The 17,300-nt window shown below is 40.8% G+C and overlaps 1 protein-coding gene across 8 annotated transcripts; it reads left to right on the forward strand.

Annotated features, from left to right (window-relative positions):
• The first annotated feature begins 263 nt into the window (after nt 1-263).
• pax6b (paired box 6b) lies at nt 264-15,144 on the forward strand. Of its 8 annotated transcripts, XM_087792954.1 has the most exons (14): nt 269-564; nt 2,985-3,058; nt 3,220-3,273; nt 3,842-3,865; nt 6,549-6,679; nt 6,916-6,951; nt 7,044-7,259; nt 7,998-8,163; nt 11,840-11,998; nt 12,089-12,171; nt 12,252-12,402; nt 12,487-12,599; nt 12,739-12,880; nt 13,834-15,144. In XM_087792954.1, the coding sequence occupies exons 3-14, from the start codon at nt 3,261-3,263 to the stop codon at nt 13,917-13,919; spliced, it is 1,320 nt and encodes a 439-aa protein (XP_087649080.1). In that variant the 5' UTR covers nt 269-564; nt 2,985-3,058; nt 3,220-3,260; the 3' UTR covers nt 13,920-15,144. The 8 variants fall into 8 exon arrangements, with proteins under 8 accessions (XP_087649083.1, XP_087649080.1, XP_087649075.1 ...); XM_087792949.1 differs by lacking the exon at nt 2,985-3,058; XM_087792956.1 differs by lacking the exon at nt 3,842-3,865 and having other exon boundaries at nt 270-564.
• The last annotated feature ends 2,156 nt before the right edge of the window (nt 15,145-17,300 follow it).

The raw sequence follows: 17,300 nt of genomic DNA on the forward strand, positions 1-17,300 counted from the left end.
GCGCAGGGGGAAGTGTTTATATGGGGGATGATGACAGGGGTCGGGTCGCGCTAATGGGCCTCTGAAAAGCGGCGGAGGGAGGCGAAGCACAGCAGAGCAGGAACACATACATTAATACACTTGTTCCATCACCAATCAGCATAGGTGTGTTCATTCTCTAACCCCCACCTCCTTCCACCACCACGACTATCCCTCCCTCCTGACACCCTCCCTCCTCCTCTTCCTCTCTCTCTCTTTCTCTTCCCCACTCTCTCTCACTGTCTCTCATTCGCTCTCTCACACGCCAGCGCACATCCTCGCCAAACTCTGTGCGTCCTGACATCTGAGTTCACTGTCAATCTCTGTCTCTTTCGCAGGGATATCCCCTCCGTCTCCGCCGAAGACCACTGGAAACTAATTTTTCCTCCACTGAACTTCCCAAGAGAAAGCCAAAGAGAGAGAGAGTGTGTGAGAGAGAGAGAGGGGAAGGGAGAGAGTCGCCTCTTTTTTTTTTTAACCTCTTTCTGTTCCGTGGAGAACTGTAGACTTTGTCTAGGACTTTGACAACCAGGATGCCCCAAAAAGGTGAGATTTAAACCTTCATTTAAATGTCAATATTTATATAGAGGACATTGTGCAAATATTGTATTATCAAACAGGAAGGATTTAAGTGGCTCAAATAACAAAACAGTTACAAGTAACAAGGTAAAAAAAAAAAAGTCATTTTCGGGTCCAGAGGATCGGATCATCGTGGAGAATGGAGCGCAATGACCCTTTGAGCAAAGGTGTCAGGTTGATTCATGCAGTCAAGCGAGCGACTTCTTGAAATTATTTTTAAATAATAAATGAATAGTTAAAAAACGAAATCTTATTTCCTAGGTAATATGATGTGTTTCAGTAAAGGACAGTCTTTTATGAAGTGAATTATAATTAAAATAATTAATGTCCAACTATCCTGAAATTATCAACCTCAAGAAAAGTGTTATTGATTGATTAAATAAAACACGTCCGGTTAATTTTTTATTTTTTTTAACAATCTACACACTGTTGAGTAAATAAGAGTTTTTTACGTATACAAATAAATAAATATATATATATTTCACGTTTCTATGTTAAATATAACTACTTGCGTTTTAATAAAAAGATGATGATAAATTAAAAACGAATGACAACATTAAGTGCTTAATGTTGCGCATGTCAACAAATAAAAAAACAACTTACAATCAGACAACATTACGTTTATATATTATTTTAGGATATTTCTGTATTTACTAATCGATGTTAGCTAGAATTAATTAAATCCATTTTCGGTCAAAAATCCTACACGAACTATTTCAGCATGAGAATGTTGCGAGGGGTCAGAATAAGCATGATGTGGCCTTAAAGACATTGTTGTTGTGGATAAGTAAAGGAAAAGAAATGCAGATTAGATGGAGGTTAATATGGGGAACAACAACGTTTGAGCTTTCGACCTTAAACAAATGATTAACTCGATCCACACGGCGCTAAAATCCGACGATTTGATTCTGAATTGTTCTACATGTTTTAATTTCCTGTAGGCTGGTGAACATCCACCGCGCGTTGTGTGTGTTACAGCTTCATGCCAAACTATTGAGGCCAGTGTGATGGAATCTGCGCTTTGATTAATGAGCGTGTTTATTGAATAATGCGTCTGTTCGGCCGCGCATCTTTGGACTAAACATAGTCTGCTACACGTCTCACTATTTCACACTTGCAGGGAGAGAAAATGAAAACTTGAGACTTCTCCCTCTCTGGCCCCCTTTTTATCTCTTCCCCTCCATTCAAATGCTGCTTTAATGCATTTGTCTTTTCCAATTGAGCGCCCTACTGCGCTGTTGTGTCTCCAAAAAACAGCGTTACAAGCAGCACCAGCCGCGCAGTCTAACCACCTAATATTTTCAACAAGAAATCACTTTAGACAAAACTATTTTTCTCTCTCTAAAACGCTTTTCCAACAAATAATAGAGAAGCAGGCCAAACATTCACACACACCATAGCGGCACCGGGGTCACGGTCGTGTGTATGTGTGCGTGTGTGTCTGTACGTGTGTATGTGTGTGAACGGTCGCAGAGGGGGTGGATGCATGCCTCCGGCTCTTTGTATTAATCTGAACTTGTTGGTGTGTTTGGTAGGAAAGCTGTGGGTGTGTGTGTGCGTTCCTGGTCGCACAGGCCGAGCTCTCGCCATGAGTTGGAGGTGCACAGAAAAGTTGTTGGGATATGTAACACCTTCTGGTTTGCACCTTAGCGAGACACTGAGGCGAAGTAGACAACGCGTGTCACTTAACACAAGAGCAGGAATATCTTGATTCAAATAATCATAGAAAACTATTCATCTATTGTCTAACTCACACAAAGTTGATGGGAGTACCCGGACAGCATTACGCAGATATTTTTGAAGAACTTAAAATTCGTGTTTCTCTTCAGAGATCTAGTTATTGTTTTACTTTTACATGATACTTTACAAAAACAAGCAGTTAATATTAGAATAATAGTTGAAATGACATCAAGAATACGTATGTGACGTCAGTTAAAAGTATTTTGTGTGCGTTCATCGTTAGTCATCTGGAATTCGTGACATTACGTATGCTTTATTTTTTATTCAAGTGCTGTCGGTGTCTGTCGGTACATTTTAATTTTGACATGTGTCTGATGAAGTTGGCGACTTGACTATTATATATATATATATTTTATAATATATACCTTATTGACTGGAATAATTTTTATATTTAAGTAAATTCTCGTAATTTTTCGCTCCTTCTTATATTGTCAAATGTATTTTGAAATTCATAAATGCTTAAAAGAAGAACAAAATGTTACATTAAATAACGCATCAGACGATCTAGTAAAAATAGCGAAAAAGGTGACGGATGAAATAGGTCAACAAAACATTTAAATTAGAGCGAAAAAAAAAAGATTTTCTGCGTAATGTCGGACACACGTGTAGCTGTGGCTGTGCTAATATGTTGTTCTGCTCTGTCCTAGGGAGAAATTAAGTAGTGAAAACGGCAGATGATTGACTAAATTGTTATAGAGTCGACAGTCAACTCTGTTTCCAGGCAAGTTTATAAATAAATCCTAAAAAAAAACCTCACACGAAGGATGTGTACATTTATCACACAACCCCGCACAAAAACAATAACAACAAAAAGGAAACTGATCTTGAAAAATGCTTTGAATGTTATTTTACTGGTAATGCTAACCTGTTTTCTGTTGTCAGAATACCACAACCAAGCTACGTGGGAGTCTGGAGTAGCCTCAATGATGCAAAACAGTAAGTTGTTTTCTTTTGTTATTTGCTGTGAACGTTGTGAACTCACAAGCACCCACTGACATTTATTTCAAAAGTGAATGCATTAGCAGTGTGTTTAACGTTTGCTTTAGATCTGTTATGTTATATGGAGGAAAGTTATTATTGAACAAGTTAATCACAGCGCCCTAACAGAGGAAGGAAGAATATAGAGGGAGGGGAATTTTTGTTTCTGCTTGAGCTGCTATTTAATAATTGCACAGGCGTCTGCATTAGAGCTGACTGCCAGGCTGCATCCACGATGAGCAGAGGAGAAGAGCCTGCATGAAACATGAGCAATAGCAATAATGTCTGTATGTAGATGAGTCCATATTCGGGAGATTATTACCGCAGGCCTCCCCACTACTCACAGCGGATAAATGCATATTAACAAGGACATTGTCATGGGTGCCAATCACACAAACGATACATAAGTCAATGCATTGATGTAGTTGCAGGCCTCTTCAAGTCAGTGTGTGTGTGTCTGTGTGTGTGTTTGTCTTGAAACCAAAAGGATAAACATGAAACATTTTCTCTCTTGCTGCTGGACAAGAGGTGTTTGACATCTGTGATGAAGGTGTGTGGAATAATTTTATTGCATTATTCTCCATATACCTTGATGACGTGTCCGTGATGTCAACTGTGCGCATCGATCAAATGTTTACGGATTTTTAATCGTATATCGAAAACGTCTAAATGTATAGTATTTTAATACATTCCGTTCATTAGAGGGTATATTTTGTTTATTGTCCGGGAACTACATTCCAGATCCTATAGGTTTAAAAAAAAACTGGAAGTGTCAAAAACGAATTTTGAAAAATTTTAAATTTAAGATTTACATTTTTCAAGAAAGAAAATTTCTGTTTTTGTTTTAAATGTCGTCTATCTTTTCAAATATAAAACAGAAGAGGGGAAAGTAATACACAGTGTGGCCTTCCAAAATGAATCGACTTTAAAACACATATTTTTAGCGATTTATGATCTGTTAAGCGCAAGAAAAGATATATTTTTTGCTTTTAATTTTAGTTTGTTCACTTTTGTGATGTGATTTCTTTCTGCTGGCTCTCGAACCTTTGCGACGCATGCGGACTTGTTGTATACGAGGGTCTTGATTTATGACAAACTGGTGGAATGTGCACGGAGAGTCTATTATAGAAATGACAGGGCCGTGTCTAAGATGACTGCGACACCATGTGCGGCTGCTTTGCGGCCGATTGACGTTAATGGGATGCTCCCCTGGCTTGGCGTGTGATGTCTGGTGCGAATTGCCGAACAGATATCATTGGATCCGGCCCTATGGGTTGTCTAAAGGTCGCGACGGCCTCGCTGGCTTTTGTACTAATAACTCCTGGGTGTATATGGTGGGGAGCGTCCAAAATGACACCATATGTTTTCTTATTAGTCCGCTCGCAATAGAATACACGCCGCATTATCCGCACCAGCGGGCCAGTTCCACTTCAGGGAATTGTGCCATGATTAAGACTTAACCTGAGGAGGCTTTTTATCTGACGGCTTTATGGATCCACAGGATTTATGTGATTGCAGTAAATCAGCCCGGAAAACAAAACACACATGGCTGCTAAATTTCATCGTAAGAAGTCTGGTAATTCCGGGATTAGGGGGAATTAAAAGGAGCAAGAGGGATGATAATGGATTTACTATCAGATCACAAGAAGGGGATACGTTACCCACTGTAATGGGTTTATCTCACGCAATGTTAAATAAAAAAGTGCAATATTGAGCAAAAAGGCGCCCACCGATTGCACACAACAGGACTGCAGTGGCTGTGAGCATTTGTTGTCAAATACAAACAAGGGGGAGAAAACGGCATGTCACTTTGAATATGTTAAGAATTCAGGCGCGCCCTCGCCGCTGTGTGCGCGCCTCGCCCCTGGCCACGTTAAAACGAAGTCTCCCTGCGAGGGTAAACGAGTAGCGTCCAATTTTGTCTGAGTGATATCCAAATGCAGACAGAAAGGGTCGTTTTATCATGCTACTATTTGTCGTGACGATGCGATTTTCAAAAGCAGAGCGGTGTCATAAAGTGACATGCCTGCCACAAGTGCTCCCACTGATCTTTTCAATTAGCCTCCCATGCATGATCCGAGGCGACTTCCGCCTATTTCCAGAAATTAAGCTCAAACTTGACGTGCAGCTAGCTTTATTTTAAAGACAAATGTCAGCCAGGCTCATCATATTTTCCCCCTCTTCTATATTTGGAGCTTATTTATTGCTAAGGAGCCTCTGCTCCGGGAGTCAATGTAGCGGCGGCAGCGCAGGGGAAGCAGCGGAGCAGCAGCGCGGCCACTGCGCGGATCGAGCTCTCCCTCTCGGCTTCAGGTTTGCGGGCTTCAGCCTCGGCTTTTCTACTGCGCGATCCACTATTTCAACACTTATTCCACCCAAAAGCTAAACATTTTCAACAACATTGGCGGTTTTTAACTCTTTTAGCACACAGTTTAGCTCTCCGTGTCAGCCTGGAAACACCTTTTAAAAAGTGTTTTCATCGGGTTTGTGTTTTACCTTCAAGTCTTATCTATGATTTGAATATTGTTCAACTCTGGTCGCGATTATTGCGAACTTGGTCTTAGATCATAGTGTCTTCTTTGGAAAAAATAAAAATGTGCGTCGTTTTTTTGTTTTGCTGGAGAAGATTGTGGAGTTGGATTTCTTCGGTGATACGCGCAGATCTCAGAGTCCTTATTAAAAAAGCTGCTCACAATCCTTTCACGCTCCGAGCCCGTGTTAGGAGGTCAGTGAACGCATCAATGAGTGCGTTTTGCCGGCTCTTGTGTTTATCTGTTGACGGAAGTGTTTTTGTTGATTTCCCGGCGTATGTTTTCTAAATTAAGGATACGGCAAACATCGTATTACATTGGCTTTTTAATCCGTTTTGATGCTTTTATTGTCTCATCGTTTCATTACGTTTTCCTTAAGTATTTGGCGACATTTTATGATTTTTTTTGGGGAGCTGAGCGATGTTGATGTGAATTTAAGAATTTAATTTAAGCGGGTTATTTACCAGTTTGGAAGCGCAAACATATTCTCTTCGAATAATACTTTGCATCTCTTTATTTGATTAAAAACTAAAATAATACAATCTAAAACAGTTGTTTTTCATCCAAGAAGATCACATGTTATGCTGTTTATGTTTCTTAAAACGTGTGCATGATTTATTTCCCCGATTTAGAAAATCATAAATTCAACAAGCTGCTACCTGTCACACGAGGACAAACACAAATCCGCTTTTCTTCCACCAGGTCACAGTGGCGTGAACCAGCTTGGTGGTGTGTTTGTTAACGGCAGACCGCTGCCGGATTCCACCAGACAGAAAATAGTAGAACTTGCACACAGTGGAGCTCGACCCTGCGACATCTCCCGGATCCTGCAGGTGAAAAACACTCCTATTCTCAGTCTTTCTTTTTTTAAACAACCAGAAAACACAAGTTTCCACACCAGTGCAGAGTATTTAAGAAAACAAACACTGCGCACACGTTTAGACACATCATGGTATCCCTTAAAAAACAACCTTAAGTCCCCAAACAGACAGAAAGTAAATGATCTGCCTGCGTCTATTAGAGCTCATGCCTAATATACCATTCAAGGCATATTTTTTTGTGTTTGTAGACCCATGATGAAGTCCAAGTGCTGGACAGTGAAAAGGTGATTCTTATTTGACGCCCTCACAGAAATTCCGCTAATAGTCCTAAATAATGTATGTGAATTGTGTTTTTTTGTTTTTCAAAACAATCCAGGTGTCCAACGGCTGCGTGAGCAAGATCCTGGGTCGCTACTACGAGACGGGCTCCATCAGACCGAGAGCGATCGGCGGCAGCAAACCCCGGGTCGCCACTCCAGAGGTGGTCGCCAAAATCGCGCAGTACAAGCGGGAGTGTCCGTCCATCTTCGCCTGGGAGATCCGGGACAGGCTTCTGTCGGAGGGCATCTGCACCAACGACAACATTCCAAGTGTAAGTGAACACACCGCAAGTTGTGTGCATGATTTAATTTACCACATGGAAGGGAATGGAGATGCGCGATCAAGCATTCAGTGGAGGAGAGCCTTATACCAGGAGTCAGGAGTCAGGGAGGGGCGTCACGGTTAGAGAGACACCAAAGTCTACATATATATATATATATATACATTTTAAATATACACTTTATATATATATATACATTTTATATATACACTTTATATATATATACACTTTATATATACGTTATATATATATATGTGTGTGTGTGTGTGTATGTGTGTGAGAAAATGTATACACACATTTCTTACGCAGATTTGGAGTTTTTTTGAGAATGGTGGCGCATATCAACTAATATGTTTAAAGATATTAATTATATTTTTCCATTCTTTTTTTTTGCACTGGCCGTCAGTGGACACCGGAAATCTTAAGAATAAATTACATTTTTATAATAATCTAAAAAAAAAAATTCACCTCATCCTGTGGTCTATATTACAGATGTATACTAACTAATAACGTTATGGTGGGGAAAAAAGGACCTGTTGCTTTTTTTTTCGTTTTTAATCATTTACTAAATACTCGTGGACAATACTGAACATAATTTTTTTTTGGTGTATCAGAATAATTTGAGCTAATGTAGAAGCGTATCTGCCACGATCGCAGACATGAGAGCATTACAACAACATAAACTCCGTTTCTACTTTCAATCCTAATTTCCCTTCATCCGTCACTCAGGTGTCATCGATAAACAGAGTCCTACGCAACCTGGCGAGTGAAAAGCAACAGATGGGCGCAGATGGCATGTATGACAAGCTGAGAATGCTCAACGGTCAGACAGGAACTTGGGGGACTCGGCCCGGCTGGTACCCCGGTACATCGGTGCCAGGACAGCCCAACCAAGGTGAGCCTCATTACCAGAAGAAGTGCGAGCTAATTTTAGGGGGTGCATCCTCGCCGCGTATTCCAGGGGTTCCGCTCTATTAACGTGTGTCAACGTTGGCCTGGTCAAGATCCCCAATTATTCCTGAAAGCCTCCACTGTCCCAGACGTGGGTGCGTGACAGCGGCCTGTCCTTTCAGCATAGGTGTCGGTCCAGTTTCCTCCCTCCTGGTGGGCAGCAGGGTCCGGGCCGCTTGTGTGCGGGGGACGTTACAAAGGAATGTTTTCCTTCACACGCAATGATCAGTTATGGGAACAGACCGCGCGACGTGTAATTGCTCATTAGGGGAGTCTTTGTCTCTCATGGTGGCGACATGCAGGAGTGTTGAGAAGCTCTGCGTGGACCTTCAGAACCAGGCATTATTATCAAGTGCACATGATACACCGTCATCTGAATTATTTCAGTCTCTCACAACAACGTGCACGGACTTGGTTTAGTTTGATTGATTTTATTATTATTGTTATTACTAGTACCACTAATAATAATGATAATAATAATGTTATTCAAACCGTAAGTGTTAATATATTGATTAATAGACTACAATTACTTATTAATACTTCGGTATAATAAAATACGTCCATCATAGTAAAATGTAATCTTTAATAATACACAATGCACTACATTTTTGGATGACTATTTCTTCCTTCCTAATGATATACTCTTCTTCTGATTTTAGCTTTTCAAATCTTTTTAAGTAACAATAGTTAAGCCTAACGAATATCGCAGATCATTTAAAAAGTTAAACATTCATTTGTTATAAATGCATGTCCAAATATATAATATGCTATTATTATACACACACACATTACAATTATTCATATATATATATATATATATATATATATATATATATATATATATATATATATATATATATATATAATTATATATATAATTATATATATAATTATATAATTATATATAAATAATTTTCAAGTGTGACCTGAGATCATGCATTTACATTTTTGGTTGGTCCGGGGTGGTTTCCAGGTGGAATGTCTGTTCCTGCTGCCAAACTGCATCATTGCCTTAACGATGACGTCGTGCTACAATGATGACGTTCATTTCAGATCTGGCTTCTTTTTTCACTCAGGTTTTCCCGAAGCACAAAAACATACATTCTGGTTGAACCGGTCCGTTTGTGAGAGGCTTTGATTGGCTGTCTGCAGCATTCTTGTTGCTTCAACCCTGACGAGTCTCAGTCAAACACGAGATCAAACTGTACTTCACAGAAGTGACAACATTTGACGGACGGTTCTGGGTTTGAGATTCTAGGAGATCATGGAGACTTAGAGGAGGAGGAGTAATCCGATAGGTGGAGACTTGCAGCAGAAGCAAAAGTTGTAATTGAAAAGTAAACAGTCATTAAGAAGATGTCTCTATACAAAAAAATATTCTCAATCGCTGCTCATTGGCTATATGGCTCCAAATCCCATCCCTAGGATTGATTCTTTTACTTTCCATTTCACTTTTAAGCGGTTTCTCAAGAGTGTTTTGATCCGATCCCGGCGACTGAATGGTGCCGCGATTGGTTCGGTATCTTTTTACGGCTTTTCCGCCTGACTGGTCGAGACATCGTGATACTAAAGAATGAGTTTTTTTCGACAGCGCTTTTATAAAGAAAACAAATCCCGTCGCAGCGTCACCGGGTCTGGCAGAAGGATAATAGCCGCACACTCACCCTTCTTTTTTATGGATTATCCAGAGTGAAGGAACTCAGTGTGGGGACAGGGAGAGTTTGGAAGAAACATAGGGTGGAAACATTCTTTGGTTACACTTTCTAAGGGTCCTTTAATACAACAACAGATGAGGCTGATGTTTGACCGGAAAATGTGTGTTATTTTATTTTGCAAAGTAATAAACAAACATAGCAGGTTGAAGTGTATCTTGGGTAATTTAATCTGTACAATAGGAACATATTTTCTCATTTTTCAATCTGTCATTTAAGATTCACAGTGAATTCAATCTATACATTTTGATTTAATTAATCCTTAAATGTATTAAATAAGTTAATCCAAGTTGTCACCACACGTATACAAATCCACTTTTTTATTCAGTCGCATATTAAATAATCTTGAACTTAAATTTCACTGATTTGTATGAAAACCATTATTCTTGAATCATCTATTCTATACAATATAATTTCGATCAAATTAGGTGATACAAAAAGACAATAAAATTAACTATCTTTTTTTGTTTAATTAAAACTTAACACAAAACTTCGGATTGGATTACCATTTTAACAACTATTATTTAAAAAATAATAATGAATCAAATTACAATTTTTCTGATGAGTAACCATGCGCCCCTCTGGGATCCCCCACATATGGACTAGCCTCCTTTAAACAGATATAAATGATTAACACTTTCCCGACAAGGTTAGCAAACAAGAGGCTTATTATAAAGTGTAAACCGAAGTTTCTCTTTAGCAATCATTGGCTAAATATGACAGATGCCCCCCCCCTCCTGCTTAATTTGGCATTAACTTCTCAGTGTGATAATGATGTCCAACAACGCCACAGACATTAGTCGATAAGGCCTGTAAAGCTCAGGGGGCTACAGGCCTTATGTGGCTTGTTCAGGGGGTCGCATGCTCTCTCCTCACTCATTTGTTTCCAATTGTAGACAGAAATACTGAGTGGCGTGGACGTGATTAATGATGGTCGTGGATAAGGGTTAACACACTAGACTCAAAGCTCTGTTGACTGGGATCCTCTTCCACACAAAGCCAAAACCACTATGTGTGTGAGAGAGGATCCTTTTGTCATCTCCTGCCCAAAATAACCCCCACCACCCATATATTCCACCCACCCAGGCCTGGCTGCTCGTCTCTGCCATAGTTTAATGGTTTCCTTACTCCTGCAGGCTTTGTGTGGCGCTGAAAAGCGTCTTCTTCTATTCAAAAGTTGGTGGTCATCTCAATGGCCATACCAACGCCCATATGGGAGCCACCATTGAGCCATTTCTCTGGCCTAAAAAAAGAGAGAGAGAGAGGGGCAGGAGAGTTTGGGGTTTTCTTTAAAAAACACATTTGTGAAAGGAGGCGAGCTACATTTTGTCACATTTCTCTTCACCTTTTGAGAAAACACGCCATTGTTGAGTCGCGATAACAACACGGAGCCTGCATGTTCTTCCCACAATATTTTATAAACACACAGACCTTCTTTCAACAGTTGAGCACCAGTAGGACTTACAGTGCTTCTTTGTGCCGACAAATCTTTATTTACATCAGTCAACACACACACTCATAGGAGCATCAATCAGTGAGTCAATTCAGTGAAAACCATCCTCGACAAACCTGTTGACACAGAACTGGAAATTTGACCAGTTGACTTCCGATCTGAGAAGAATTATTAGCTTTGTTACTATTAGTGCTTTATTATAAAACAATGTCTATTTTATTTATATCAAACTTAAGGCCTGGGGGCCAGATTTGGCCACCCAATTCAACGATTGAGTTGGGTCCATTATATTTTAAGGCTCCAAATCTATTGAGAACACAAAACGAAAATGGTATTTTCATGCACTGTCCAATCTGACTGATGATGTGTGTTCACGGTACAAGCCAAACAGTTGTTGTTAAAAATGAGTGCTGCTCATGACACTGACTTCATCAGTCTTACTTGTGATTCTGCAGACGGGTGTCAACCACCAGACGGCGCAGGAGAGAACACCAACTCCATCAGTTCAAATGGGGAGGACTCGGAGGAGACTCAGATGCGATTGCAGTTGAAGAGGAAGTTGCAGAGGAACCGCACCTCCTTCACACAGGAGCAGATCGAAGCGTTGGAGAAAGGTCAGCTATCGTTCCCTCTCATTTATTTCATGGAGTATATACACAGTAGTACCTGTAGTCACATGCTAACGTGGTTATTTTGTGTTACAGAATTTGAACGAACTCACTATCCAGACGTGTTTGCACGCGAGAGACTAGCAGCAAAGATCGACCTGCCAGAAGCCAGAATACAAGTGAGCGCTCCTCCCAGACACCGAGCTCCACCAATGAACCTCTCCAATGCATCTGGCCTTACATGACTTCCTGCCCCCAGGTGTGGTTCTCCAACAGAAGAGCGAAGTGGAGGCGAGAGGAGAAGCTGCGGAACCAGCGGCGTCAAGCCAACAACTCCTCCAGTCACATCCCTATCAGCAGCAGCTTCAGCACCAGTGTGTATCAGGCCATCCCACAGCCCACCACACCAGGTAGCTCCACACACCTGTGACAATAGAAATCTTGAGCTGGATGACAAAAACTTACAGTGGTTTCCTGTCTGTCTCTTCCCTCAGTGTCGTTCACCTCAGGGTCAATGCTAGGGCGACCCGACTCGGCACTCACAAACACCTATAGCGCGTTGCCCCCCATGCCCAGCTTCACCATGGCGAACAACCTACCTATGCAAGTGAGTGTGGCACAAACACACACACAAATGCTCGCCGCAGCCACACAGGACCTGCTCATCTTAGTCGCACAAAAGCATCAAGTCAATCTATAGTTGATGGTTGGCTCAGCTGACGTGACGTTCTCTCCCTCATCTATAGCCCAGCCAGACCTCCTCTTATTCCTGCATGCTGCCTACCAGTCCGCCTGTGAACGGGCGGAGCTACGACACATACACGCCCCCTCATATGCAGGCACATATGAACAGCCAATCAATGACCGCTTCTGGTACCACCTCAACAGGTAGGCCGAGTTCATTGTTTACATGCTTGAAAGACAACCACACCATACCTGCCCGCGCATCAGTGAACGCAACCTTTTGAAAGTCCATGACTCCACCTCATTGTGTTTGACTTTCTTAACATTTGTTTTCGCTAATAATCTCCTGTTAGTGCACAAGAATATTTTCTACATGAATTATATACATTGAAAATGATTGAATCCAACAAAAGTCATCCATTTAAATCACGCTGCAAAACAAAATACATAAATCCTATTTTATTTGTATGTTGTGGTGGCCAGAAGCTTCTTACCTATTATGGCTTGAATAGAGGAGCACAATGAAATCGAATATCCTACAAATTTAAACAATCATAAGAAATGAAACTTTATTCAATAAACAGTGGTCTTAGTAGAAATATATTTGTTTAATTTGGATTTTTGTCACTTCGGTATCTTATTTTGCAAACAGTTCAGATTTAGATATCATAGAAATCAAATTCATTTGAAATAATTAGGAAAATCTGGTAAAAAATATTTTTTAGGTGTCAAATAATTGCGTAATGTTATTAATAAAACAATATTAATTTGTGTACATTTTCATTCACAAGCTTATTTTTGTCTATGAATTTGGTTTCCACTAAGAAAGCATTGTTTACCTTCACTTTAAATCCTCCTGCCGCATGAGTTCACTTGAGGGACGCCGTCCTGTCAACGTAACTCCGCGGCCATAGTTTAGTCCGGGCCCATTACTGGGAGCAGCTCATCCCAGCTCCAGTCATGACGAGTTAATCATGCACAGCCACATTTCCTCTGCTAATTAATTTGATTCATCTGTGTCGTCGCTTAAATGTCAGCCCAGAAGCTGCCGTTTATGGAGCGTGGAGTGTTTTCTGTGTTTGCTCGCACATCCTAGATGCTTTTCATCACATTTTATGGTGGCGGAGCTGACGTGGTTTCTCCTTCTTTCTCGGCAGGACTCATCTCTCCTGGAGTGTCTGTCCCTGTCCAAGTCCCAGGCAGCGAGCCTGACATGTCTCAGTACTGGTCCAGACTACAGTAGAGAGAAGAGCTACTTCACTTTGTAAACACCGTCGCCCTCCGGCTCCTCTCTCTCGCACACACACACACACACACACACCTACACACACACACACACACACCTACACACACACACACACACACACACACACACACACACACACACACACTGTGGATGTCTGTCGACACATACACAGAAAGGTCAAACAAATCCCAAGAGAAGGTTGGACGAGGACGAGAAAAAGACTCTTGGGAAAATCAAGTCTGGACTTTCCACTGGACTCAAGTCTTGGAGCGTTTCAAAAAATGGACCTCTGTGAAGTGCCGGTGTTACATTTTTACGGAACAAGTTTTTTTTCTATTTCAAACTTGAGTCATTGTTTCCTTTTCTCTCTGGTGTTAGTAAAAACGGCCATTTGTATGTTGATGTGAGACGTTCTGATAGAGGGACTGCTAGAAAAACCAGGATATTGGAGGAGAAGTTGCCATGACGATCTTTTTATTTCTTTTATCAAGACTTTCTACCAGCCTGTGAATGGTTCACCCGGATGCTACGGCATATCCACAAAAAATGATATTTATTGATTTGACGGAGGACGCACAGACAGAGATCAGCTGAAAAAACAAAACGCTGTAAAGTATGTAAATGGTAGACTGCGTCTTTGATATAATCCAGTTTGTTATGTCCAAATGTAAAGTACTTGTCTTCCCTTCTTTTTTTGAATCTCAGAAGAGGATTTCCACCAATAAATTTCATTTATAACCTGGAGAATATACTATAAATGTTCCGATGCATCATGAGAAACCATTTTCTTTAGGGTCAGGTACAATTTGTCTCTTAGCTAGAGTTGTATTATAGTGTCCTATGGTCAAAACATGTGCGACTAGAAATATTTAATTCCTATAATTATGATGAAACATTGCTTGACAGAGTTTTAAACTTCAGTGTTTGGCAGTGATTACAAGTACATATCAGATTTAATCATTGTTGATTGTAAAACAGACCAAAGCCTTTGTATTTCATCTAGTACACAGTTAAAAAAAAGAAAAGAAGTAAATTAGTCTTTTTTGTTTTGTAAACACGTTCTGTTGCAATGACATCGGCTTTGTAGGACCGCAGTGGTTCTTATTTATATCCGGAGACCATGGGAGGGTTTTTCTAGCATCATCTGTCCTTTTTATTTCAGTGTGTGTGTAGAACATGGACATTCTGGGTTTTAACGTCTGAGCTTCTGAGATAAAGAAAATTACAAAAAAAAAAACTACACGCTGTCTCTTAAATATTTCAATTTAATTTTATTTAAAATGGAGCTTTCTAAATGTATTTTGTGAAAAATATAAAACATTTTGTACAGTAAAATTGTGTCTTCAAGAAAACGCGCTGTCTGGTCACTGCTTTCTGACGAACACACACACACACACACACACACACACACACACACACACACACACACACACACACACACACACACACACACACACACACACACACACACACACACACTGTGGATGTCTGTCGACACATACACAGAAAGGTCAAACAAATCCCAATCACTGGGTCTGATTTGAGTTATGCTAGTGTGACGGAAAAACAACGGAGCCCAACAAGCGATTTAGTAGCAGAGTGAGTTACTCTGCCTCACTTGCCTCAGCAGGAGTGTGTGTCTGTGTGTCTTCACAGTCCGACCCCTCGTTCTGCTCATATGTGACTTTGCCTGTTAGAGTTGGCTGTTCACTTCAGGTGAGCTCAACTTGTTACGTGTTAAATCTTCTCATAATGAGCGGTAGGTGTTCAGGATCTGAAGAGGGGTTTAGGGTCAGACAACAGTCCAGTGAAATGTTGACGTACAACACACAGCAACACAATATCTGGCAGGTGGTCATAATGTTACGGTAGATTAGAGCCTCTATTGGTCTGGACGCTGGTACCCAACAAAGACAAGAACGACAACACTTACCTTTTAAGACTACCTGAGGGGACCTTAAATGGAGGTGGGGTGTGACGGTTCATACAACACTACTGAGGCCCTAAAACCCCAAAGACTTAAACTATGAAGTTATCGCATCATTAAGTTCTGGATACAAAACCAGGAAGGTGGTCATAATCAGCTTGAAAACTGAACCAGCAATGATGACAAGAAGATAAAGGGAGCTCGGGTGGAGGTGAGTTGTGGGCTGAAGGCATAGTTTTCTATTCTTACACGTAGCCATTAGGATACAAAACTATTGAAGTCAAGGATTACTAGCTGTGCATATTTGTATGAGCAGATACACTCTAGCAAAGTACAGCAAACGTCAATCGCTGAAAAAGCGTCAACACAGGACGAGAGATGTACATGAGTCAAGGTGGAGGTCTTGGGTCGGCCCCATCGTGTCCTCCTAGCTTGACCACCCTTAATTAAAAGACACAAATCTTGATGTTGTAGCTCGACTCTGAATCCCTCACGGTTGAGTGACCCGACTATCTTGTACAGAGTCAGTGCTTGTATCTTTTGGGGCGACGACCCTAGTCCACAAGGCCATGAACGACTCGGTGAACTCCAGCTTCTTCCAGGCAACCAGGGTCCCAAACTCGGAGGCAGATTTTCAAACCCATATTTAAAATCCACAGACTTCAAATCTGAGGGTTTGGAGGCTTGAGGAGGGGGCAGTATGAAGCACAGTAGTAATATTCACTAAGAGTAGGACGCGGAGCGACGCAGAAGAATGCAATAATGCAGCTCAAAATAAAACCAGCGCAGGTTTCACGGAAGTTTCAAAACCTCTTGCTCACTCCTTCAAACTAAGTGTTTAAGTGTAGGCACAGAAGTGTGTTGTGAGATTGTGTTTAATAGTGTGTGTCCAGTCAGTTGCGTGTGTCTTTTAATAGAAGATTTTTGTAGTGTATTTGTGTAGGAGTGTTTACAGTGTGAAGTTGTTATAAAGGTGTGTTTTTGTGTAGTAATTTCCTATTGGAGTTCAAAAGATTCACGTATGTAATAGTACAGCTGCCTGTGTATAACTGAGTCTTCATTTTGTAACATTTGTTTCAGAGGGCTGTGTGTTATGTAGTGTGAATGTGTAGTAACGGCGTTGTGTAGTAGCTGGACGCTGTGTCTATGTGTGTCTTGGTGTATATTTGAAAGAGTTGCAGTTTGTGTGTGTGTGCACGTTTGTGTAAGAGTGAAGTTGTTAGTCTGTGTGCAAACATTGGTGCTGACCGGGGCATCACTTAAAATATCTTTCCGATCAAGTCTATCGACAACACTGTCTGGCCGGGACTGAGTGATTAAAAAAAATCTATACTGACACGATAGATACTTGTGGATCTCAATGAATCATTTTTACGACCTATAGGATGACACAATAATCACAATCAGAATAAATGGAATGAGCATATTCTTGACACTTGTTAAGTCAGCAC

This window comes from Callionymus lyra, chromosome 6 (genome assembly GCF_982586985.1).
Source record: "Callionymus lyra chromosome 6, fCalLyr1.hap1.1, whole genome shotgun sequence".
Classification (NCBI taxonomy): Eukaryota; Metazoa; Chordata; class Actinopteri; order Syngnathiformes; family Callionymidae; genus Callionymus; species Callionymus lyra.